At 36.5% G+C, this 27,884-nt stretch overlaps 1 protein-coding gene across 1 annotated transcript in view; it reads left to right on the forward strand.

Annotated features, from left to right (window-relative positions):
* The window catches only part of Rit2 (Ras like without CAAX 2), a 292,855-nt gene that overhangs the window by 70,412 nt on the left and 194,559 nt on the right, over positions 1–27,884 (forward strand). The window contains exon 3 of the mRNA XM_034518692.1: positions 22,096–22,169. Coding sequence (XP_034374583.1) covers positions 22,096–22,169 — 74 coding nt within the window. The remainder of the gene's footprint in view (positions 1–22,095; positions 22,170–27,884) is intronic.

The raw sequence follows: 27,884 nt of genomic DNA on the forward strand, positions 1-27,884 counted from the left end.
TTGTCTTGTTGTGTCTGACTTATTGCAATGTGTTTCTTATAAGATGCAATATTTTCTTATAGTATATAATATTTGTTTCCTATAATATGTATCTTAGTATCTTCTTAAATCTAACATCATGTCCAAATTTATAACTAAAGATGCATAAGTCCAGATTAGTTTCTGGTTTACAGAAGATGGGCCAAGATATTAGATGAGTGAATGGCAAAAGTATTTACTGCCCATCAACTTCAATCATGTTGGTACATAAAGTTGGTTGATCTTTCTCATCTGATAGAAGGAGGTGATGCTGTAATCTCTTTTGATGGTTCTGAGAGATAATAAAGGAACAATTGCTTCATACACTACTCGAGGTGAAATGGACACTTGATTTCATCTGTAGAATTCAGCTGAACTGGAAAATAACAGTGAAGATGACAGCCATTGGGGAGAGGACACCTATACCTTGTGCTCTTTTGAGAAGTCCAAAAAATCTATCCCTTATAGATGAAAAGCAACCAGATGTTTTATTGCTTTTTATTTCTACCATTTCAGCTTGAATTATTTAAAATACTTATGATTACCATACATTTTCCCAAAAGCCAAACTATGAATGAAGAAGAAATTAAAATTTCTACTTCTACTTGCTGTGTGAATCTCTTTTAGAAACCTGGATGTGAAGAGACTATCAACTATAGGTTAGTGATCTCATGGAATATGAAAGATGCCTGGGAGATATTGAATCAGTGGAAGGAAATGAACAGAACTGAAAGCTTAGTGATGCCAGGCTGTGGATATGTGATATATCCTTCCAGATTGCATAAATCCTTAGAAGAGTTCCCTACAATCTCCTTGATGTCCCCAAAGGCCAGGATTTAAATCAGTCTGAGAATTAGAAAAACTCTTTCAGATTATTCTGTAGTAACATAGCCATTAGAATTCCTAGGTAGCCTTCTTTGATGCTATGTTCTCTAATTAAAATTACTGTGGTCAGCCTATGCACCTGAACAGACATTCACCATTCTGTTATTTTTTCAACCAGAGAGAAGCATTGGAGAGAGCCTGTGGGTCTACAGCACAAAGGTTTTTCAGCATATTATTTGTGTATTCAGTGATTATAATTAGGGAACATTTGTTCTAAAGTCAAGTGATTTGTAATTATATTTTGTCTGTTATTTCAGTAATTTCTTTAAAAAGGCATGGTTAGTGTTCTATTGGCTCTTAATAAGCCAACTACATGAAGTTAGAATGAGAAAAAACTGTCCTTATGACCAGCAAATTAGCTGGGTGCTAGTAAGTAAAGGGATATGGATGCTAAGCATGTCTGAATAGCTCTAACTGGCTGTACACTTGCCTCCTTGAACTTACTCTCACACTCTCAAACGGAAAGAGTAAAATATTGTATTTAGAAATATATTTAGAATTGTATGTACCTATCAATATTTTCAAGCATTAGTTGATCAGTAATTCAGGTTATTTGCCCAGATTTTATGCTTTGGAATTAGTAAGCTTGCTTCCAAATATCTTTTGTTTGACCTTAAATTCAGATATTAACACTTGCTTTTAAATGTATAGACTCTTTGAAGACAGTCTCTGTTAGAACTATGAATAATTTGTATTAAAGTTGTTACTTTAATATTATAATTTTATGTACTATATTAGTACATGTATATTTATGTAATATAGTACATTATGTACTATATTAGTACATTATTCCATGTGAATAAAGAGGAATATTTCGATATGTCACAATAAAGATGTCCATATTAGTGTACAATATGAGAAAAGCCACAGAGGTAGACATTTAAATTATTTAGTCAGAACAATCTAGATTAAGAATTTTAGTATGTCAATTGTTAATGTTCTGTGATTTGATATTTATTGGCTAAAGGCAGTTCACAGTATATATTCTCATACAAAGGGAAGTAGATGTCTTTAACATGGAATGTTTTTGAGATGCAAGCACTTAGATTTTGTGAGCTGAAATTTTAAAAAGAGGAATAAATCAAAACAATCAAAATATTCTATAATTTAATGTATATCCTATACAAACAGAATATGTATGATAGACAACAAATGAATTAAATGTCAAAATAGCAGTCTCCAAATGAGACATGTCATTTTCCTGCTAGCCATTGATTCAACGTGAACCTTTGCTTTCATGTGTGTAAATAAAGCTAAACACATTTTCCTTAGATATAAAAGCAGAACTTTCCAGAGCTAAAATTAGATATTTTGAAAACTGATGAAAAAAAAACACTATCGATAACAAACTCTATATAAACAACTACTTTTATATATTAGAAAATGGTTTCAATTTTTAAATGGCTTGTTCTTACTACTCAAGTAACATAATAATAATAATCAATTCTTCTAGAAATATTTTTCTTGAAGACAAACAAAATGATGTGGTAATTTGTTGAGTTATGTGGTGACAGAGTCAAGTTTCATACAAGAAAAGTCATGACATTTTCATTCTTACTTGGCTGCTTTTATTTTTTTAAACAATGTGTTCATGATTTGAGAACTGAACAGTAACATTTAAAAAATCAGTAGTATTTCACACTGAGAATGAGGTCTTATGCCTGTACTATCAGCACTAGAGAAGCAGAGGCAGAACCAAAGACCAGGATAGCCTAGGTCACACAAAGATGATGACCTAAAGAAACAAGCCCATTGATAATAATCATGACAAAGAAAAAAATAATTTCCGTTTGAAGCATCCTTACATGCTAATGAATTAAGTAAGAGGCAAGCTTCTGTCATATGATAGAAGCTGATGATCTGACATCTGTCCAGATGTTGGTCTGGAGGTAGAAGGCAGAGGCTGAAATTGCTGGCTGGTGGCTGTACTTTTCATTTTATTTGTAGATTGTCATGTTTTGTACATGTTACCTGCTTACATTTGAACTAATTTCCGGTGTGTTGTTTTCATTTAATTACCCATTTATTTCTTCTATTAGGGTACTTTTTATGCTCCTGTCTGTATTTTCTACTTCTACATTCACCAGTCATATTTTGTTGAGCTCCTATGGGGTAGTCAAGACTGTTGATTATGCCACTATGGTGAGAAGCGCTGCTTCCTGATGCCATCAACAGTAATTTCCTGGGTCATTATTATTAGGCCTCTGTGATGCTCTTGAGGTTCACTGTACCTTCTCTGGGCAGTACATTTACCCATCACTGAAGGATTTATCATAGATGTGTTTTGTCACCCTGACAATCCCTCCAAAAGATCTCAACTACCATCATTCTCTCTCTCTCTCTCTCTCTCTCTCTCTCTCTCTCTCTCTCTCTCTCTCTCTCTCTGTCTCTCTCATAGTGAAGATTAAACCCCTTTCATGTTAAGTGAGTACTCATCCATTTAGCTATATCATCAATGCCTATCACCATATACTTAATTGCCATAGATAGGACCAGGGCACCAGCTCATATATCTTACATATTTTAAAATACCTGTCAGATAGCCTCTTTTACTTCTATACTTACACGTCCAACTACCTACTTGAAATTTGTGTTTGAGAGTCTGAACCATCTTGTATTTTACCTTTCAGGTTGCTCTCGGGATTCAAACCTACCGAACTCTCCTGTACTGTGCTTTACATGTATCCATGTCACTTCTGTCCATCTGTGTATTCAAGCTCCAAAGCTGGTCATTATCAGTTCTCTATAGTCACGTCATCTTTGACCCACCATGGTCTGCTTTCTTTCTAGAGAGAGAGAAAGATGATAGCCATAGTGAACAGCCTTGTGGATCTTATAACTTTCGGGTGTTTCTCAACCTTGTAAATTTAATTAAGTTCCTGGGTCTTAGATGTTTAATTTATTTCCTGAATCTTATAAGCCTCTTTCCTCCTACTGGGAGGGATTCTTCAACTCAGAGGAAATATCTATATAACACCTGTTAATTTCATTTCCTAAACATCCTTCAGATACATTTTACTTCATGACTGCAACAGAGCCGTAGTTCACAGTAGAGATACCTTTATATAATGATACTCCTGAGAAAATGCATACACCCACATCACAGCAGAATCTCTGTATCAATGCCCATCATCATAACTGTGTTATCTATACTTTAAAACAATTACACTGTGGATAACACAGCCCTAAACACGTTTGTTCTGTTTTGGCCAATTTGACAAAACACTTGCACAATGTACATATTTTTTAGTCTACTTCCTTTTTATTTACATTCAGTAAATGCTTGTGAGATTCACCAGAATTGTCACACGTATCTGCAAGATTTATAATTATTGTGCTTTAGTGAAATAATGCTCTACAGTATAATAAGTATTTTATTGTTATCTGCATTTATGCTATTTAGTTGAATTTCTTCCATTTAATCATAGATTACTCATAGATTAATTAACCCCTATTGTTTTGAAAACTACGAGAACATTTGGACTTCTCTCTGGAAAAAGGCACTTTGTGCTTTTCTATCAGGTTTGTTCATATTTCATCTTTCTTTTAGGTATTGCCACTGACAGTCTTTTCCCACCCTATGGATTATTGCATAAAAAATACTGGTAAATTTTAATTATTTCTGAACACTTGCAAGAGTTCTCCACCTTTAAAAAAGAGTTTCCAGAGATCTTGAGAGTTCAGGCATGTTCAATTCATTAACACACATGTGCACATGTGTGCGCATTCCCCCAACCCCACTTTACTTTGCTTAAAGCTGCTCAATGACTTCTTGGTAAGTAGAAGGAATATAATTTGTTCTGCTAATTGTACTTGGGTTTATTAAGGTTTTCATCTCACTGGACACTTGGCCCTTTTCTCTGCATGTAAACGTAGATTTTACTGAGCCCCAGTCCTTTCACCCAAAAGAATGATCCTCTGTAAGATGATTTTTGTGTGTGAAGTCTGTTTTATGCTTTGCTTACATGCTAGCTCTGGCCTCTTCACTCAGCTCAATGAGCATGCGTGTTAGTGTCAGCAGCTCGGCTTGCTCTCTCAGAAGGTTGTACAGACACGGTTTCCTCTGGATCCTGAGCAACTCTCTATTCCCCTTTATCTGTTGAAGGTACACAATTCCTATAATTGTGCATAAATATTAATTTTAATAAGTTTGCCTGTAGGTAAAGTTCAACATTCTCTCCCCTGGTAATCAGAAACCACAAGGGTAGTAGCATGATCGTGGCCTCAGGTATTATAATATTAAATGTCATTAGGACGGTGAAGATGAATGAGAGTTTTAATTCATCGTGAACATACAGGCTATACAGTTAACTGTATCTCATATTTAAATTACTTTAAAAGAAAGGCACTTACTATGGCTTTTCCCTTAAAATGATCATTTCTACATAGTTACCATCGCAGAGACAGCACAACCATCAAAACACAACCTGACTACATATAGGTTACACATGTTGGAAATGATCAGTCTAAGAAAATTTAACTTTTCAAAAAATAGGATGATTTAAGTAATGGGTATGGACAAAATTCTCTGGACATGTATTATATTTGCAATGTTTTAAAATGACTTTCAGTTAAGTGAATTAGGGATCTGGTGGGACATATTTTAAAATATTTGTGTTCTAGAAAGTATTACGTAAACATGTAACATCTTCAAGAGGGAATTTATTTTCTTCCTCAAAGTTTCTGGTTTAAGCATATCACATTTGTGGTCTTTGATTACCAGAGTTACTTAAGTGATAAAATGTGTCTATTTACCCCCTCAAAGTCTGGTGTTAAAGTTAACACTGATTTAAATTATAGATGTGATGGGTTTGATAAGCTTTCAAAAAAATCCTGCTAAAAATTAATTTGGTCTTTTTCATCATACAATTTAAGTGCTTGCTTTTTATTTGTATTTGAGCTAATACATGGAGCTCAGTGAAGACAACCCAAGAAACAAAGCCAATGGAATGAATGTAAACAAGACCTGAAAAGCCATTGATCACAAGAGTATAGATGTTGCCATTTGTATTTCTGTAAATTTAACTGAAATATGAAAATTATTATTTTTTAAATCCTCAGCTGTGCAACATATCAATCTTTAAGAACAAATGAATTCAGCTATATTTTAAACAAGGCAGCTCTGTTATAATCAATTCAAGAGTGCAGCTTGGAAGACTTCACATATAGAAATTACATTTGCCATTTGAAAAATACTGTGGTTTTGATTTATAGGAGCTGAAAAATGCGTGCAATATCTGAAACTTATGAGGTATTTTCTCAGTGTTCTCTAAGCCAATAAACTTAAAACAAATCATCTTGACCTTTGCACAGTGAAGCTCCGGCCAGTGTGATTTATACCCCTAGGCCATAATACCTGCAAAGACAAATGGGAGAGTACTGAAGAACATTGCATTTTGATATTAATCCCTTTCATAATACGACAGGTTATAGACAGTCGCTCTTCTTAATGGTGTCCTAAGATTATGGGCGTAGTTTAACAAAGCTACAGGAATGGTAATTATCCACTCAGTAATTTTAAGAATATCATAAAAAGTATGTCAACAATTTATGCCTTGTCATTTAAAATGTATCCAATCTTTTAATATTTTAATAGCAAACCATTAATTATCTCTTCTAAAACAAGAAAATAAGATAAATGTGAAACTAATATCACCTTTTAAATAGTGCAGGGAAAGATCATGTTTAGTAATTTCAGAAGGCAAAATCAATCGTGTTAGGTGCAGCTTTCTGGAAAGCATCAAGAATTCATGAACATGGAGTAACCTTGAAGTAAATCTAGAAGAAAAAGTTTGGTTAGGAGACTGAACATGTGTCAACAGAGATAATAGATTTAAACTCACATTGATGGACTAGAATGTTAGGTTTTTTTCATTAACTCTAAGACCATTTTGTTTTCGGGATTAGAAGTTTTTGTTTATAATTTTATACTCTCTGTTATTCCTCTACCCTCAAGTCATCCTTAGTTTAACATATTTGAAATTCAGTAATAGAAGAGGTAGAGCACTCAATCAATTGTAGAGAAATGTTTACACACACACACACACACACACACACACACACAAACACACACACACACACACGACTTCATGTTATTTTCTTGCATATAGCAACCAGAATAGAATCCCTGTCTTAACACTACTGGCTGATATCTTCAAAACCTCACAGTTGCCTGTCTCTCTAAATTTCACCTGTATTATGTCCACTTATACCGTTCCATATTAATCTCTCTGTAGGATCATCTATGTATCTTCCTTAGACACACCATTGTGTCTTATACGGATTCTTTTGCATCTGCTCACCAGTTATTTCATCTGTTTAGAAGACCCTTCTACATCACATGATTAATCTCTTATCAGTCAGGCTCTAGCTTCTTGTCTTCTTTACAGAGTCAGTTACTTCACTATATCATCATTTCACATTTTTCTGAATACCAATTATTCAATATTTTTCTGGGTGTGTATTTATTGTTTGTCTTTCATAGGGCCAAGGACTTGTTATCTGTTTCATTGTGTTTTCTGAGCACTCTGAATAGTCACTGTTGGGAGGGCAATCATTTTTCTTTATTTGTTATTAAATTATACTGTTGAGCATGGGAGAGCCTACTTATTTGTTTACTTACATATTTATTATTTTATTTTGTGGTACTGAACACTGTGTGTTAGCCTTTTGCTAACATGGGTTGTTCTTGAACTTGCTAACATCTTGTTTCCGCCTCCACAGTAGCTGGAACTTAGCCATTGAAAACCTTTAGAGTTCAAATGCCCTGCTTATTTCTTACATTTTATTCTCATAAGACTCAGCTATGGTTCCATGATAGTATATGGAATGTGTGAAAACTGGCACTTTCTTAAAAAAAGATCTCAATTTTACCAAGGAAATTGGTAGCTTTCTATAAAATAATTTGACTTATAAGCCCAATGACTTATCTTTCTTTTGTTAAATAAAAATATAGTCTGATTATATCATCAAAATATATGTATTTTAAAAAGAAATTTTTATTTTATCATAATTAATGATTTGAGTGTGAAAGGTATTTGACAATGAATTAAAATAACATGAAGAAAAAAAATAAAGCCAATTAAATTGAGATAGGTATGTCAGAAAAAGATAGAGCTTCATTTTCATATTAAGACTGGATTTTCTACGGGTTAAATTTTGCCAAGTTCAATTAAGCTGCAAGAAGCAAAACCACAATGTAGAATAATCCATAAACCCCCTATTTCATTAAAAAGCCAATTTTACACTCATTTATCCTTATAAAAGATTGCTACCTAATTCAAGTTCTAAACTACAACCTCATTTTATTTTAAGTATTTCTTTACAAAAATCTGTAGTGTTTCTTCAGGGATTTGAGATGACGACTGCAAAGAACAGTATTACATGCAATAAATATGGAATACTGAATAGCTGAAACCTTGATTTGTACAACGAAAAGAAATGCTTTCTGATTCACATTTTAACATTGAATTATACTCACTGATGGAAAACAATTTCCACATTGCAGTGGATGTGATTGTTTTCCGGAACAAATGAACAAGTTTAATTTATACTGTGCACAGCATTTGGCAATAGCTGGCATTGTTAATTGAGTCTAGTGGCAGGAATAAGGAAAGTACAGTTGCGGTGATAGAACTGGACATTCTCCAAGGCACTCATTAATCATGTGACTAATCTGAGCATGAATGCATTATGCAAATTATAGGTCAAAGATGCTTCCTGGTTTGGAGAGATACCAGCATGTGAAAATTGTGTGCAGTCTAAACATTGAACCAGGCAAGGGCCTGGGATGTGTCAATGCCATGCTTTAATTGGAGTATGCTAGTGGGTGGAACATGTTTTAGAATTAAGCATAAATTTCCATAAGATTTAGAGTGCTTAAAATGACATTCATCAGTGCAGAAAAGCACTTCTGAAATTGTCTAATCTGTTCTATGAGGTAGGGATGGACCATATACTTAAGTTGCCTAGTTTCTCTAAATGCTACCATGGACCAATTTTGCCTAAAAGTTCTCCTTTCCCACTACAATCATATTGAAATTGGAAGCATTTTACTTGTCATGAGGGAAGCCTACTCCTTTATATACATAGATGGATGGAATTAGAGTCTAATCAACAGTGACTGTCTTGTTTTAAATGATTCATTCAGTTTTGATCTAGTCTACTTACTGAAATCTACAGCTGACATTTTTCTTTTACTAATCTTTCTTCTTTAAAATAAGAATGCATTTTAAAAAATTAAATGTTTGTGACTGACTTAAACATATTCAACCAATCTTTTTCATGTTGACTTGGAAAATTGCAATGTTTTAGGTATATTTACATAAACCTAAGATTGTTTACTGGTATTTCTATTGATAAATTTGATTCTATCTCACATTTTAGAATAAACAAAAATTCAAAAAATATTACTTTGAAGAGCCTTTGGAGTAGTAGCAGTTACTGCTTTGCCTATCAGTGATTAATATTTGGTTGTTAATCAAGTATCTTATTGGGTGCATAGCACACTTTAGCAAGTTAAACATAGATCTCCACCTATTTAACCAATTAGTAAGACACTCAACTTTATAAATCTGAAGCTCCTCATCCTTTGTTTTGTACTTATAGTGAGAAGTACAAAGATACTATTTGATCAAATCTGAGGGATTGCCACATTTATCTTTGTGTAGCAATTTTCTTTGAAATAATAAATTCCTCCATGCTGGGAACCTTGTTCACTCAGGGTGCTGCTGTAAAAGGAGGTGGAACATTCTGTCCTGCAGTGAAAGGAAAGCTTCAGATTCAGGAGTAAACATCTCAAAATGTTCCAAAAGTTTCTAAAATTGAATAAATGCACTAGGACTCACCCTCATCAAGTTTACCAAAGCCATAGGGACTGCTGAGAGACACCCTGAGACGAGCTGAGCTGCCTAGAAGATGCTCAGCCCTGCAAAGCTTCATGGAATACAAACTACACAATCTACCTGGAAGAGACTTTAATCTTCCCAAATTTCCTAGTTTTGTGAGCCTTTGTCATGGCTGTGACAGGCTTTGGTAATACAATGTCTTTACCATGTGTTGCTGTCAATAAGCACAATGCAGTTCTTCGCCATGGTCTTGGTGCGGACAAGCTCATTATTGGATGTATTGTAGACAACATCAGTGATTTTTGTTTTGTGAGTACAACACTCAGAGCCCTAGGAAAGTTTCTCCACATCCAATCTCAGGCCATGGTACTTGTTATCGCCTCCTCGAACTCTGTTGTGTATGCTGCAAGGGCCAATCTTAGTTTTGTCAGCAGGCCGTCCCAGCTCATACTTCAGCTTCTTGTGGCAGGGTTTTCTCTTACCCCTGGTCTTGCAGTACTTGTGCCAGTTGTCCCGAGAGATGCCCATCACTCTGCACTGGCTGGCTGGAAAGAGGAAGTGCAAAGCTTCTCAGTCCAGTTTCTAAAACGTAGCCCTGCCTTCTTTACTTTCTTCTTTCTTAAATATCATTCTATTTCCGAGTTTTAGTTTCAATTTGTGCTGTATAATATATTGTGCTGTATTCATAGTACATTTTGACTTCTTCAGTCATTAAGGAGAAAAGAAAACTTAGGAAATCATATTGGTCTCTAGGGAGTGTTCAGCTACCAAGCATCCATAGTCAGTATGATTCTTTTAAACCTCTCTTAAAGTCATTAATAAAATCATAAACACAGTATGGCAAATGAAAGAATAATCCAGAAGACTTTCAACACTCTGACAACAATCTGTGATTTATCATGGTGGTGGATGCTGACACTATCAATCATCTTTGCTGTTTTGTTGCATTTCTCCATTTGTCAACTGGGATTAGAAGTCAAACCCCTATCTGATGTCCTTTCTTCTGCATGGTTGTGATTCAAATGCTATCATACATTTCTTGGAATCATAAAACACTATTAATCATACAAAGTAGTTTTTCACTCCATTGAAGGGGACCTCAAACATAGCTACATTTCTTGGGATTTCATTTTGTTTTTACAAATATTAGTTATATCTTCTGGATCTAAATAAAATTCTTCTGTTAAAGGAGAAAATAAGAAGTCTGAGGAAAATAATGATTCTAGCAACTGTCAGAATACTACATCGTTGTTCTTTTTTTTAAAAAAATATTTATTTATTTTTAATTTTTTCCCAATCTGCTTTTATGCCATTATAATTACCTGCAAGTATTAAGTTCAGTTTTAGGTGAGGAACTAGCAATACAATAGATGCAAATAGTCAAGGAACAACCAAGACAATAAACACAAATAGTCAACAAACAAGGCAATGAACAAATGATCACTGTTTCTAAGGGTTTATCAGGAGGACCAAAATATCTGAGCCTAATTCCCTGTCCTAGCCCAAAGTCATTTTTATGCCTGAAACCCACTTCTTTGTTCTAGCCTAAGATTTAGATTCCTGCCTGTAATTACTTCTTTGTTCTAGCCTAAGATTTAGAATTTTGCCTGAAATTACTTCTTTTTATTTTTTTCTAGCCTAATGTCAGATTCCCTGCGTGAAACTCATTTCTTTGTCCTTGGCTAATGTCAGATTCATGTCTGAAGCCCATTTTCTTGTTCTTTGCCATTGTGAGATTTCTGCCTGAAGCCCATTTCCTTGTCCTTGGCCAGTGCCAGATTCCTGCCAACCAGCCCCCGAAGCTTTTGACATCTCTCCCTTTTTTTATTTCATAAACAAGACTCAGTCTGTCTTAGGTTGTCATGACAAGAATGTCTTCCTTACCTGTCACAAAAATATGCATTATCAAAAGCAATGCACTTTTGTCTTAGGTTGGTAAGGCTCTGTGCAGAATCTTACCTGTATTTGGCTTGCCAGCCTTTAAATTTAATAACTTTGTCTGGGGATCTATTTTCGGTTTCAAGCCATGTACTTTGGCAGCTTTTTATCATCTACATTTCTTACATAGATTGCCTTTGTGTCTCCTGTGGATCTTTTCTGAAGAGCAATAGAAATAAAACTAAAATAATATGATAATTTGGTAAGATCCCTAATTCTACTGTGATCCTAATGCTTGTTTCTGTTTGTTCTGTTTCTGAGCTCAAGTTGCTTTGTAATGGCTGAAGTTATAACTGGTTTTGAAACTCATTTAATTTACAAACTTAGACAAATTGACACAGATTTCTAATATAAATACAATTTTTCTGACCCAAGATCATAGAAATACTTCTTTTAGCTGCTAGTTGTATGTCATAAACAATATGCAACAAATTATTTCTCTCCCTTTCTTAAATCTGTATCCTCTGACTTTCTCACTGGGTAGGTAGTATGTGTATGAATGGATATGAATGTAAGATGAAGTTTAAGGTAAAAGAATCTCTTTATATTACAGTCTAAACAACTTACATCATCATAAGTCTTGACATTTATATATGTGTGTATATATATATATCTGAACTTTGAAAATCAAATTAATATGATTTGATAAAAGTAGAAAGAATATTATTTTTCTATTAGTTAGTTCCTATGAAAATAATAACTTAAGCAAGAATGTGTTAGACTATAGGGAAAGAGGTTAAAAGTGAAGAATGTCTTGAACTTAGCAAAGCTTAGCAAAGTTTTCTTCTTTGGAAATGAAACTATCTTTTCTTGATAGTTGAAAATGAGTCATGAAAAGAAAATGGTACATTTGCTTTTTCTAGTTATAAAAAGTCTTTTCATTTATAGAGCTGTCCAAAAGATGTAGATTCATAGTGTTAGAATTGTCCTGACTTTGCAAATTCTTTCTTATAGTGAGAATGTGAACTGCTATTCACTAGCTCATATATCGAATGCTTAAATCCCAGGTAGTGGTACAAATCTTGGAGGTTCTATAAACTTTACAAGCTAAAGAAAGTAGCTCATGGGTTGATATCTGTCCATGCATGGCTTAGAACAGACCACACCAGACCAAAGCCATTCCAAGTGGGGTGTATTTAGGAGATAGAGCAAAGATGGGGGGCCTGGTCAAATAGGTGTGGGCTGTCCCAGAATCCCTGAGGTAGAACAGTCCAGGTAAGTTGGATAGAAAAGTGGTGTCAGGATCTGTCCAGGTAAAGGCAATTATGTCCTGTGACTGGGCATCTAGAGGAATGGAAAAAATGCATCCCTGAGATCTAGGACTGAAAAATGCAAAGTCCCTAAGAGAATAGTAAAAAGAAGTATGTAAGGATTAGCCACAACAGGATGGAGGGGAACCACTACAGAATTAATACATCTGAGGTTTGAACCAGTCAATAGGTACCATTAGGTTTTTTAACTGCTAGTATAGGGGGTGTTAAATGGGGAAGAGGTGGGGCGAAGGAGTTTTTTCCTTAAGAAGTCAGAAATGATAGGCTTAAGTTCCCTGAGACTCTGGAGAGAGAGATGGTAATGAGCTTGGGTGATGTACCTGGTAGAGTTCAGTAACTGGATAACAACAGAATGATGTTTAGCAACAGAGGGATTCTGGACATCCCAACCTGGGGGTCCCTTGAGAAGCTGGTAAGGGAAATACCATGTTAGTGTTAGTAGGTTGACTGGCTAGAAAAAGGAGCCGAGGAACTGCTGGCAAGCTTGGGTTTAGGTGAATTGGGGAAGCAAAGAAAATAGAAGCTCCCAACTTAGCTAAAATATCCCTTCCCAATAAGGGGACAGGGCATGTAGGTACTACCAAAAAGGAATGGGTGAGAGGTACACCCCTAAAAATGCAACTAAGTGGGGGGGGTCTGGTGTGAGGAAGGTAAGGTTGTCCTCCTACCCTAACAATGGGAAAACGCAAAGGTGAAGTGGGTCCCCAAAACTTTATCAGTACTGAGTAAGTGGCCCCGGTGTCCAAGAGGAAGGAGATGGGTCGACTAAATACTATAATAGCTACCTGGTGCTCCCTGCTAGTAATAGGCATGGTCGGGTCAAGAGAGCTTGGGCCCCATCAGTCCTCCATAGCCAATCTTAGAAGGTCAGCTGAAGGGTTTTCTGGGAGTGATGTCCCTTTGTTCTGGGAGACATGAGGGCAATCATCAGCCTAATGTCCCTTCTGATGGCACCTAGGACGTGATCCCCTTGGCTTGCTGGGGTTGGGGCAAGCCCTCGCCCAATGACCCTGTTGATCCCATTCATAGCAGTGGCCAGGTGGTCCATGAGCCTTCAAAGACCAGAAGTCTAGGGTAGTGGCTGAGGCTTGTCGGATAGCCTTTGCCAGCATGTGGTATTTCTGTTTTCGGGCTTTTTCATCTCTCTTATGGCACCCCTTGAAGGCCAGTGCCAAGACTTCTGCCTCTGGAATTAGGGGCCTCCTCTCCAATTGCCTAAGTTTAGCTTTTAAGTCAGGGTAGCTCTGGGAAAAAAGTAGGTCATCAGAAGTTGCTTACCTTCTGGGTTTTCAGGGTCCAGATTGGTATCCTGCAATAAAGCCTTTGTAAAGCGTTTTAAAAACTGAGACGAGTTTTCCTGTTTGTCTTGGACAATCTCTTGGAGTTTCTCAAAGTTTACTGGCTTTAAGGTTGCCTTTCTTAGGCTTATCAAAAGGCATGTTACAAATCTATCTCTAGCTAAGATACCACCTGCAGAATTATAATTCCATTGATGATCCTGGTCAGGAACCACCTCAGATCCGATTGGATATGTTCCGTCTATCTGATGAATCTGATCTGCATGCATTTTTGCCTCTTCCTAAACTCGCCTGTGTTCATCAGGAAGTAAATTGTTAGTGAGAATCATATGCACATCATGGAAAGTCAAGCTATAAGATAGAGTAATGTACCTGAATTCTTTAATAAAAGCAGAGGAGTTAGAGATATAGGAACCCAGTCTGCTCTTTATTTGAGAAAGTTCACTCAGTGAAAAAGGGACATGTACTCTGACCAGACCATTGACTCCAGCCACTTCCCTTAAAGGAAGGTCAGATGCTGGTTTAGGTGTCCCTGGAGGAGAAGGAATTGGGCATTTGACTGTGGCCTTAGAATGCGTGATAGGAGGGGTAAAGGTTGGTGCCAATGCAGGGCGATTAGAGTGGCCTACAGCTGACACAGAAGAAGGGGAGGGGTCTGGAGAGGTCAGGCTAGTAGACTCTGAGGTATCCTGGTGAGAAGAAGAAACCGAGGCAGCAGTTTGGGTTTTCAGCAGCATGGAAACAAATCAGGGATGGAAGGGAGGCAGTTTGTCAGCTGGATATAAGGGTGTAGTGTCATCTAATAGTGGTTGAGTAGGTTTCATGGCTAAAAGAAGCTGGGGTGGGGAACAGGCAGAACACATAGAGGTATTAGAGCAGAGTTAGATGAATGCTTGGATATAGGGAACCTCTTTCCATTTACCAGACTGCTGGCAGCATGTATGAAGACCCTTTAAAATGATTGGGTCTAGAGTGCCATTAGGTGGCCATTTTGAACCATTGTCTAGAAGGTACTGAATCCAGACCTTATTGCAGAAGTGTATCAGTTTGGAAGGCCTCAAATCAGGCATTAATTTTAGAGATTTGAGGTTTTTCAGGAGACAACCTAGTGGGGTGTCTGGGGGTACAATCAAAGACAATTTAGCACCCATTGGGTGATGGGTGGGCTGTTACCCAACTATTCATATCTGCATCCTGAGAAAAAAGTCAGTATCGGATCAGTCAAGTGGTCTAGATATCAGGTCGTCACGAGAATATCTAGGTGGCCCAGCTGTGGCGAACTCCTGGAGATCTCCAGAAAGCAGGTCAATCTTGTACCAGGGATTTATTGGCTGCCACAAGAGCTTGGGAGGTTTATAAACTGCTGTCGAGGAGGAAAGTCACCCAATGGCCTAAGTCCTAAGTTGTAGGTCAGCCAGAAGACCAGTCATATGGACTGGGGCATTGAAACGCCAACCCCTAAGCCCAGGAAAGGCTGGCCAGGCGCTATCTGGGCATTTAGGGTCCCTCCTGCCAATTGGAAGCACCTTACTAATCAATAAGCTGGTGTGTGCTTGCGGGCTTCAGCAGTTTGGTATCAGGAAAGGTGGAACTGTGAGGTCTGTGTTAGAATCGTCCCTACTTTGCAAATTCTTTCTTATAGTGAGAATGTGAACTGCTATTCACTGGCTCATATATCGATTACTTAAATTCCAGGTAGTGGTACAAATCTAGGAGATTCTATAAACTTTACAAGCTGGAGGAAGTTGATCATGGGTGATGACTTTGAAGCTGTTGTTGTTTCCTTAGTGACTGGTTCTGCCATGAGGAGAAGCTTCTGTGACTCACACTTTCAATGACATGACAGTCTGTCCAAGTGTGTAATGCCAGGTGTATATCCACTGAAATCTCTGAAGTTGTTTATATCATCCATTTCCCAGTGACACAGAAGCATCTAACAATCTCCAGACCAATCTTATATTTCTGTAAGAATATTTAGCATCAGAAATATTGGCTTATTCCTATAATCTCACCTACTCTGGAGGAAGTAGCAGGATTACTGCAAGTTTGAGTTCTGCCTAATCCACAGAGTGAAGGCAAGTTCATTATGCACATCTTAATACTCCTCTGTCTCAAAACATTTTTAAAGAGCATCTGTTGGTGCAACTCAGTCCATTTGCTTAGACACTAGGCACTGGTTTCAGCTCCCAATAAGAAGCAACAATAAAATACTTTACTCAAAGACAAAGAGACCTGTAAATTATTTCCTTGACCCCTTTAAAGATGTTCTTAACTCTGTTTACAAAGCATAGTGGATTCTGAGTCCCTGTTTACTACTGAAGGCAGAGAACACTTGTTTCTGCATTTTTACTCTCTACATCCTCACAGTTGGTTTTGCATACAAGCCCAAGTTCTTGGGTTTTTGGTTTCACCTTATTCACTTGTTTCTTTGTGCTTTTCGCTTGTTTGTAGATTTTTGAATATCTCAGTGTCTATTGTGGAATGCTTCTGGACAGGTGTGCATAGCCTGGCAGCTTATTAAAATGTAGGTTACCAGTCCAGTCTTCCTCAACTAAGATTTGTATCTCAACAAGATCTTCAGAAAAGTCTGGAAATGTTTTAAACATTGCTTTAGCTTACTGTTCAAGAAACAAGCAAAACAAAAAAAATCAGTAAAAAATTGTTCTTCCATTTTTAAAAATCTTATTTCTGCACCCCTTAAAGAAGCTAGTAATTTAAGGATTCTCCAACTTCAGAGAACACAAATATGGACTTACTTGTGTTATGTTCCTCTATGCTAAATTTATTTTGGGTGTATATACATGGTATTCAGTTGCTATAACTCTCATAGGTATTGACACATAAAACCACTTCACTTTTCTAATCTCTTTGAGAAGGAAATTAGAAGGGAATGATTGTGCTCCTCCTCTCTTAGAATAGGCTCTTCATTCTGCTCCCATCTTAATCCTCTCAAGTCTGGGTGACCATGTGCCTACTCTACTGTATTCACTGAATTCTGCATCTGTATTCAAGGCTGGCCCTTTCCCACCCAGTCCCATCATCTCTGCTGATCATTCCCTCAAGGCCACAATCTACTTTCTTTACTGACAACTCATCTTGTGCAAAAGTAATCTTAGGGTAAGATGCTTATGGCTAATAATGTGTTAATATTTTACCTCATTTGTAATTTTATTAGAAACTAAGTTGCTTATTTTAAAGAACTTATGAGCCAGGGTAGACTTTGGGGAATCATGTCATGCCAGTAAGAAAATATTTGGGGATGTAACGAATCTTTGAAATCATATCATATTATATTATCACAAAACATATTCATTAGTATTATCAGGAAAATTATTTATTCAATACAAATACTAAATATTAAGAAGTTAGCACTATCTGACATTGAATTGGCATAGACATTAGAAACTGGACAAAATATGATGAATAAGTAATAAATTTTTTCATATAACATTATATATCTTTATATTTTCTATAATTCAAAACTTTTAAATTAGGCAAATTATATAACTGATTTTTTATTTCCTTATTTGTGTATAAGGGAGATAACAATTCATCATGATATAAAAAGAATAAAATAATACAATGAATGAAAAATAAATGTGTGATGTCTAGAATATTATAATATGAATCATAATAGACAATAAATACATATACAAAAGTTGGTGAATGTAACAATCCCCACCCTAAGAAAGAGAATTAAGTACTCAATGTCTTGCCTACTTTTCCCTGGAGAAGTTTTTGTCTTTTAGTGGTTTGTTTAAATGCTTCTTTTGCTCTGGATATGAACCTTTGTTGTTCTACATAACTTATACCACAACATGGCTTGCAATTTTATCTTCAGATTTTGTTGGTGGACATCACAGGAACTTTGTAACCACATGTGTTCATCAGACCAAGCTGAAGAGTCTGTAGGTCTTTGAGACTGACTATAAAACTGATCATCATTTGTATGAAAAAATAATCTGTATTTAAGTCCATTGTGTCTGGTATGACCTCTGAAAGTCAGCTTTTGTAAAGAGTAATAGAAGAAGTGAGAGAAGTATTGGTTCAAAATATGACTCATGAGTAGACTTCTGCACATTCCAATATCCTGGCAGAGTCCTTCACTCTCAGTGGATGGTGCCAGCACATTGAGCTTGATGTTAGTGTCAAGTACAGGACAGGGACAGGGGCATGGTGTTAAATCTGCTACCTACCAAAGACTATTGGCAGACCCTCTTGGTGTGTGATAATCTACTATCTTCACATCAGATATCATATCATCAACAGGGCATCTTCACTCTACCAGCAGGTGAATCTGGGCATTTCCAACTTTCCCTACAAGAACTTATCTTTATGTTTAAGGAAAACATTTCAACTGGTGTACACCTCTAATATAATCCTTTCAGATCTAAGTAAACCAGATTCCTTCTTCACTGTTACAATATGGGAAAAATAATCCAAGCTGTCTTGTAGCTCCTGTGATACCCAGGATTCAGACCTTCATGACAGCATTGCCTTAGCCATTTAATCAGTGGAGAAGGGAATCCTTTTACCATCACTATGTATTCTATACATTAAACCAACCATGCTTTTGAAATCCCTTTTCACAGACAATAACCTTAAAGGTATTTACTGAATGTTTATGTTCAGGATAAGGGTTAAGTCAGAATTTAAATAATTTACCCTCTCCCCCCTGAAGCCTAAGGCTTCCCTCTTTCTGTGTAAAGCCTTTGAGGACTAACCAAGCTCAGCAGTGAATCCCTCCAGTGTTCTTTGCTTTCTGCCTAAATAAATTTACTTCTAAGAGTTTGCCATTGAACACTTAGCAAGGCATAGTGTAATTGTTTGGCTTCTTTAATGCATTTTAAACCCCATATGACTAGATACAACTGATGACTAACTTTTCAACACTGTAGATATTGTGCTCATCATAGTATGGAGTACATACTAGATACCTACATGTGCACTGAATTTAATATTGACACGCATCTTGATGCAAATGCAGAATTGTATAAAGTTGAATTAGCTGTGTTTAATCAGGATAGAAGTCAGTATTGTCCATTTCCAAGTATTTTTACTTTCTCTATATATGTGCATATGCACAAAATATGCATATATACACAATCCTTCACTTGTACAACAGACAAGACTTATGTAAGAAGAACTCTAAAAAAGGTCTGAAAATACCTTAGTTGAGCCTTTGTATTATTTATTGCCTTTTAAAAATATTGGATCAACAATTGCTATCTTGGAAACACATATAGGCTCAAAGTTATAGAAAAACAATTTCAGTGAAATATTATCAACTATATAATTTGGTTTGAGCAGTAAATTATGAAAGAAGTATTCAAGTATTATAATAGGTTAAAATCATGTGCTAAAAATGCAATAATATTTTCTCAATTACATACTTTATGGCTTTAAATGCCCTTAATATTTACAACTAAAATATTTTTAAATTAGTTAAATAAGTACACATTTTCCAGGAAAGAGTTAAAAGGTCTATTTTCCAGAATACTTTATGTTTTTTGCACTAGCCAAAGCAATATATTTGATGATTATTAGAAATATATGCTATTAAATCCTGCATGGTCTTTTGATTGGTAAATATCCATTTATATATGTATAATCAGAAATAGCACATGTGATTTAAGTTTCATATAGTATGGCTAATAATTCACATCATAGTGTTTCTTGAATTTGATTTGTGCTTTCTTGTTTCCAACGTACTATGACATGTGCTATTCTGTTGAGCCTCGTAAGGTACAGTTATTTACACCTTACAAAAAAGGTAAGTGGCTTGCCCAACCCAGCATGCCTATATTGTGATATATTAAAAGCTTTAATACAGGTCTTTATTATTTTAGTTTATAAAATTCTGCTGTAGAAGCAGAGTGAAGAGAAGATCCTAGTCTCATGTTAAATATCCATGTTTTGAGATGCATTTTAAGGTGGTAAGTGTCTCCATGAGTGCAGTCCTATTGTGCTTTCTGTTCAAAGAATGTAGCACGTGGCTGTGATCATTTCTGCCTAAAGAAGCATTGTGTACATTTAGTCTTTTGCTTGGGGAGATAAATGAGCTCACTTCAGATAGGCACTATAGGCAGACGGTTGAAATTCAGGCAAGTGTTTATATGCATTCAACAGAGTGTTTCTGACAGTATGTTTCTGCATGGGTAGCCTCAAAGGGAGTGGATGAATGGGAACTGAAAGCAAGGTTGTTTATAGAGAAGAAATGAAAGGGCTTAGTTTCTATTCAGGCCAGGAAGATGACCTAGATTTCCCATACCAGAGTGTGTTCATGGATGGACTTGTCTTAAAACACAGAGAAAAAAAATATTAGCTCTGTGGCCTGATTTTAGTTCCAGCCCATTCCTATCTATTCTTTCTGAAGAGGTTTTTCTGATCTCAAAGGAGGCTCCTGTTTAATGTGTGTCCCAGGTGCTGGCTTGTCACAGCGTCGGATGATCACACAGGGTATCACAGCCTTACTCAGCACGTCAACCTCAGGAGGCTGTTTCCCTGGACTTTAAGTTTAAATAAGCAAACATGAAATCTGAGGCTTGCTTGCGATCTTCACTTCATAGAACAGTCCTCAGAGTAACCGTGTGTCTCTCAAGAAACTGAAAAAATAACCCTGCACACAGTCCAAATGTAAAAATAGCCAGTAATTCCACAGATACTCTTCTTATAAGAGAGAGACCAGTAACTGAAAAGAGTAATAGGATACAAAATGGAAAATTCTTATGGTTGCTCACATGTTGAGTGTGCTTTGGGTTCTGTCTATGTCAATGCACATCACACGTGTGTGTGATTGAGTGCACACGTGTGTCTTCCTGGCTCCCAGGACAAACAAGCGTATAATTTGTGGGAGGTTCCAAGAATGCAAACTAGAAAAAGCATCTCCTATGGTTGATCATTTCTGCTTTATGAATAAAGATATTTTAAAATAATTCATCTGTCCGGTTGTGGTTTAAAAACAGCTGCATGGCAATTTTTGATGTCTCCGAAGTGATGCTCTAAAAGCTTTTGGCAATGGATCTGTCGGCCCCTTCTTTACAATGTGAACAGTGAACAAGGCAAAACATAAACTTTGGTAATCTATGAGCTCAAGGTCCAGGAATGGCCAGATGGCATTAACCCACTGTTACATTTAAACAGACTACAATATGTGTAATGGGTTAAGCACCATAAGAGCATACATAAATGTAAATAAAGCTTCACATCCAGAGGACTTTCTGGAGCTTCAGACCCAGGCAAACATGATACTTATCTTTTGTCAATGATCTATTCACATATATACTCTGTTTTCCTTTACTGAAACTGTGGTACTTTTCTGCCTTCCTTCTCCCAGAAAATATCAAAGCTATCTTCTCAGCTCTGAATAGAAGAAATTTAAAGGCTTCTGTAATGTTGTAGCCTGTGCCTATGGTAACATATGTAAGCATGCAATGCCAAATCCAATATCATGATGCTTTTCTATGTGCACTTTTGCTTTTTGTTTACATATATTTACTTAATTTTATGTGTAGAGTGTTTTTTGCTTTCATGCATGTATTTGCACCATGTGTGTGTCTTGTGCCTATAGAAGTCAGAAAAGAGCATCAGATCCTGGAAAAAGAAACTGGAATTTCTGGAAGAACAAAGGTTCTTAAACACCAAGCTATCTTCTTAGCCACAGTGTTGTAGTCTAAGACTTTTGAAAGTTTTACTATCAGCCATGTTCTACTCTTACTTTCTTGATTCTTTAAACAGCACATCAGCTAGTAACTTAGAATGTCTTTTTAAGAAATTTCAAATTAAACACAGCTTTTCTATAGGACAAACATAAGCAAAACTTTTTTCTATGTTTTGCAGAAGATGCTTATAAAACCCAGGTGAGGATTGACAATGAGCCTGCTTACTTGGACATCTTGGACACTGCCGGTCAGGTAGGTAATGTAATTAAAAAATAATAATTGTTTTAATTTTAAAATTATAGTATAATTACATCATTTCCCCTTTCCTTTCTTCCCCTTAGAACCTACCACATAATCCACCCCATTCTTTTTCTGATTCTTCTTTTTAGATGTTGCCTGGATATGTATAATAAACCTCAACAATCTCAGATAATTTTGTGTTTAAACTCAGCCACATTGATTGTAAAATAGATAACTTAACACTTCAAACAGGAGAGCAAATTTGCAATATTTTAAAGATGAGAAAGAAATGACTTTAAAATGTGATTCAGATTTAAAAATTTTCTTGATAGTCAAAGAATAAAATTGCATATTAAAATACCACATTGCCAATGAAATTATAAAATTAAGAAAGTACTTGCATAAAGTACTTTTTATGAAAGTGTAAAAATGCTATTTTGGAGTAAGGGGAGGGAGGAATGTCTATAGTTTTCAAGAAATAACATGAAAGTAAACAGAATAAAGGTACTCTATAATAATTATGAGAAAATACATCATAGATACAAGATGCCAAAGTTCTTTCTGTGTAGGAAGTTGGAAGCTTTATTTAGCTTTATACTTTTCAGATAATTGTTAAGATAAACTCTTGTGTTAAGTGCCAGCTGCAATCTATATAAATTGTAAATAAGCAGAATAACAAGGAAGGACTAAATATGAAAATTTTAATGCAAAAACAAACCCTGAGACACAAGGTAAGAGATCCATATGTATAATGGTACTTATGAATATAAGGAAAACAGAAATCATGGTGAGTGGAAATGTATGTATTTGTGGTGGGACAGGCAGCTATCCTCAGGGCATACTAAATAAAAAACAAAGCTTACATATTGTCTTAGCGTTTTACTGGTGTGAACAGACACCGTGACCAAGGCAACTCTTATAAGAACAACATTTAATTGGGGCTGGCTTACAGATTCAGAGTTTCATTCCATTATCATCAATACAGGAGCATGACAGCATCCAGGCACGCATGGTTCAGGAGATGCTGAGAGTTCTTCATCTGAAGGCTGTTAGCAGAATACTGACTTCCAGGCAGCTAGGGTGAAGGTCTTAAGCCCATGCTCACAGTGACACATGTACTTCAACAAGCCACAACTCTTAATAGTGCCACTCCCTAGGTCAAGCATATACAAACCATCACACCTATATTTTTTGAGAAGGAAGCTGTATGGAGTGAAGCAGGATCAGTTGTATTAGTTCATGTGTCTAGAGTGCAAGTGGTCCATAGTTCTCCCTATACTCATATACATAAGTGAAAATTAGTAAATCTTGTAACATCATCAGTGGAAAGACATTTCATCTCAAAGCAATTTTAGGTTGGAAAAGTGATATTTTGTAGTGGCAAAAAAGGAAACATTTTTACAATTCTGATTTTAATATTAAAGCAATTCTAGATTACAGTTGAAATCATTAGGGAAGTTTAATCTCTATGTTATGGACATGGCAGTTTTCTTTCTATTCTTGTTTTTGAACTTAATGATCTTAAAACTTTAAAATATAGAGGTTGTAGAGCTATGTTTGATTCCAGCACCAGAAAAATTTTAAACAAGTGTTGAGAACCACACTACCCCACGTTTGGGGGCCAAAATGTCACGGGCCACTCTGCCCCACACTTGGGGGCCAAAATGTTGCAGACCGCTCTGTCAATGTTGGAACCTGCACTGCCAAAAGCCTTGGGGGCTAAATTGTTAGAGCCCACACTGCCCCAAGCTGCTCCCGTCCATGAGCCGGGGTTCAGCAAGAGAAAGAGTGAGAATAGATGTGAAGAATGGAGATCAGACAGAGTGAGATTCAATCCCATTTATTCTTCAGTCTCTCTTCTTCTCTCCAAGTCCTAGTTCCTAGTCCAAGTCCCAAGTCTCAAGTTCCTAGTCCCTAGTCCCTAGTTCCTAGTCCCTAGTGCCTCCAAGTCTCAAGTCCTGGGTTTCAGCACCAAGTCCTAATCCCAGTTCTCTAGTCCAAGTGTCTAGTTCCTAGTTCTAAGTTCCTAGTCTCTTTCCCAGTTCCAAGTTCTCCCAAGTCTCAAGTCTCAAGTCTCAAGTACTTTCTTCTGTCTGCCTCTTGCCTTTTATATGTCTCACTTCTAAGTCACGCCTTTAAGTCACGCCCTTAAGTCTTGTCTATAAATCACACCTTTAAGTCTCACACATCCAAGGGAAAATCCTGGGTATCTAAAACAAGATGTTATCAGAGTGTGCTCAGCTGTTGTAAACAAGTATCTTGTCAGGGTATATGGCTCAAAATGGCTGCAAGGAAGATAGCTGCCTTCTATTGGCTCCCCACAAACAAGTTTAATTTTTAATCTCTTTTGTATAGCTACTTATGAATGATTATAGAAATTAGAGTGTTAATAGTGAGAAATTCACTAGAATTGAAAATTTATTTCTGTTTTATGAATTGTATGGTAACAAACTCATCCGTTTCTAGGGACTTTGGACAATGAACTGATGGGCGAATTTCTAAAGAGTTAGGGGATATTAAAATGGAAATTTATCTCAATTATTCAAAAGGGCATTTTTATGTAGAGAAAAATAGACTTATTTCTAAAGAACCTGGAAGCCTAATTGGAGAAAACAGAATATGCTAAATTCCAGTCAAAGAAATGAGACTTTTTAAAAATTATAATAATCTTCAGCTACCCAAATAGTTACTTTGATGAACCAATTCTGAATAACTAAAATTTTCTGTTACAACTATGTTTTATAGAATGTATTTCCTTTATTTGTTGAGTACAATGGTTGTTTCTCCTCTTCTGTACAGGCTTGGTAATGTCAGTATGAACTATTGTTTTACTAGGGGTGGGTTTCTTGTCTGTGAACCTTCTAGGGATGTTCTGTTATATTTCTTCAAAAACGTGTTTCAGATGGCTCCTGGTCCAGAGAAAAGAATGAACCAGGGTGTAGACATAAACCCATGAGCAGTGCTAATAAGATCCAGCTTTACCAAGATCTGTTCCCATTGCTACACAACTTGTAAACTAGAAAATCATAACATTATTGCTTCACACTTTGTCATATGCTGGTATCATATAGCTGACCAGTGTGGCATTTAATGGATTTGTTCAGTATAAATGCAGATATAGAATAGTACAGATCTGTGGAAAAAATGGTGTACAATGGAACATAAATCTGAGACTTCGAGGCTGATAATATTGAGAAACTTTAGGATGTTAAGAGGGTTAAATCTACACACCATTACGTACTTGTCAAGCCAGGTATTAACTGTTGCCAAACATAGGAGGAGTACATACGGCTAAGCAGATGGTGATATGTTGGCTTTTACACTATTATTAAACCTGCTCACTCAGGAGGTGGTCCATGCAGTTGATTTAACAGAAATTATATCTCAGTAGGGGACTGGAAAGAACTCCTGAAGTATTTTAATAATGTCACATTCTTGATTTTGATAACATTAATTTCCATATTGGTCAAAATTTATTAATTGTACAATAAACCTAGAAAGGTGATAGAAAAGCTATCATTAATGTTATTACCTGGAATTTGAGTATCATGGTTTGCAGACTAGTAAAGGGCTGTCCTCTTAAAGGCAACATGGAAGGCCACATCCAGCTTGCTTTGTCATCATGTCTGTAGAGGAGCAAAAAGACGAGCTCTCTTCTACCCATTGCAATGGAGGACACTATGATGAAATACAGATCAACAAGGAAGGCCTAACATTTAGTTAACCCAGGTCTTATGTAAATAGAAACTTCACAGAACAAAGATACAGCTGGAAATTCAATGAAACCTTGTATTCTTTTTCTTCCCTCAACATCCAAAGCTTTTTTTTAAATTTACACTTAAGATCCAGGGTTAGTTTTTTTTTAGCCCCAGCTGGCCCTTTAGCTTCGTGCCTGGCCTCTGGGAGACTCCAGGGCCAGCTGGTCAAAGTTGAGGATCTTACCCCTAGCTTTGAGGATGCAACTTTGGGCAGGCTGCACACCCGCAGTGCACACAGGTTCAGCTTGAGCACTTCCAGAACCCTCACATCATCTGTGACTCTCCCCACAGCCAATCATTTTGTTGTCTCTGTCAGGAAGCTTCATCTTTCTGATCATCCAGGACAGGGACAGAGATGGACAGTTAGTGCCATTCATAAATTACACTTTCAGCACTGACTGATTCAAGGCAGAGTTGGTCCCTGCCAGAAACCTGTACAGCTTGGCTAACAGCCACAGAGCCACAGTCCTGGCTCTGGAGCTCCTTGAGCTGAACCTTTCGATCCTTGTGATGAATGTCAACACCCATGATGCACCTTCTGCTTGGCCAGGTTAAGAAAGACTCAAATCTTGTATTCTTATGCTTAGATTTGTTGGCAAATGGACAGAGGTTCCAAAAATGGCACCAAATAAGGTAGATGCTAGAGTAAGGTAAAGAAAGTAGACTCTAAACTCATGTAGATTCCTTCTGCCTCTCCTACCAACATTTCATTCTCCTGTGATTATGCAGGGTCCATGCCACGTATAGGTCTTCAAATGCCAGTGAGCTCAGGCTACCACATGGCTTCCTGCAGAAGAACCCTCATGGTAGAAAGAAAGTTGCTTCCTGCAGGTTATCCTCTGACCCCCAAATGTGCATCTCAGTACATGCAAACTCCCATTTTGATAAAAGAATAGGAGAGAAGATCAAACAAATTACTTTGTTTCAGTAGTTTTGACAATTTCCAAGATGCTGTGCTTGGGGTTAGCATGACCTTCCCTTTACCCCACACTACAAAGTAGAAACTCCATAGGTGTTTATAGCACCAACACATCTCAAATTAAGGAAGATTTTTAAACTATCTTTCTTCTAGCATTTGAGTTAGTATTTTAATGCTCAGTTTTCCCACAAATGCTCAAGAAACATGTTTGGCTTCTTCTCTTTTTAGGTATTGTGTTTCTAAAAGCAACCAGTCTACAGACAACTATTATAATTAGAAGTTTTCTAGAAACAAACTAAAACATTCCTGTCTATAGCTATATACTGGCTCTAGGAGCATCTGCTGAAAAATATATATTTTGGAATTGTAATACTTGAGACTCAAGGAAGACTAAATGCTTTTTTCAATCAAATCTTGTGCATTTGACTTGGAGGCAATTTCAGACTCAGAGACAGTCACACTTTTATTTTACCTCTTTTATGAAATAGTATAGTATAGATCAAGGACATCATAAAGAATAAAAGAAACAAAACAAAGCAAACAAAAATTTTAGGATGTGTCCATCCTCAAATACCCTAAGGTTTGGAACAATGAGGCTTCCATGTTACAAAAGGTAGCCAATAGTGAGATAGACTTCAGTAGAATTAGGCAAGTCTTGTTAATGGGCTCTCTGAGATACCTACAATGTGTCAGTGAAAAACAAGGGAGTTACATATAGTTTTCAATGAAAGTCCAAACAAGTATAGCAAATTTAGACTATGTTAATTAACTCATGCTCATCCTTATGAGAAAGAATGAAAATAGTCTCCAATACCATTGGTACTTTCCCGTTTATTACTATGCTATTCTACCTAGTAACCAAAACTATTAATATGCTATTATATCCAATAACTGAAACAAGACTTGGAAAGGGTCATGCATTTGGCTGCTACAGGGCTCTGTCTACTGTGGAGCAACAGGAGGTACAGTTTTATCTGGTTTACTCCCACCAGCTCTGCAATCTGAGGGGGCCTCCAGCCAATGTGAACCTAATTTACTCCTCTGTGAAAT

The sequence above is a fragment of the Arvicanthis niloticus genome, chromosome 14 (assembly GCF_011762505.2).
Source record: "Arvicanthis niloticus isolate mArvNil1 chromosome 14, mArvNil1.pat.X, whole genome shotgun sequence".
In the NCBI taxonomy this organism is placed as follows: Eukaryota; Metazoa; Chordata; class Mammalia; order Rodentia; family Muridae; genus Arvicanthis; species Arvicanthis niloticus.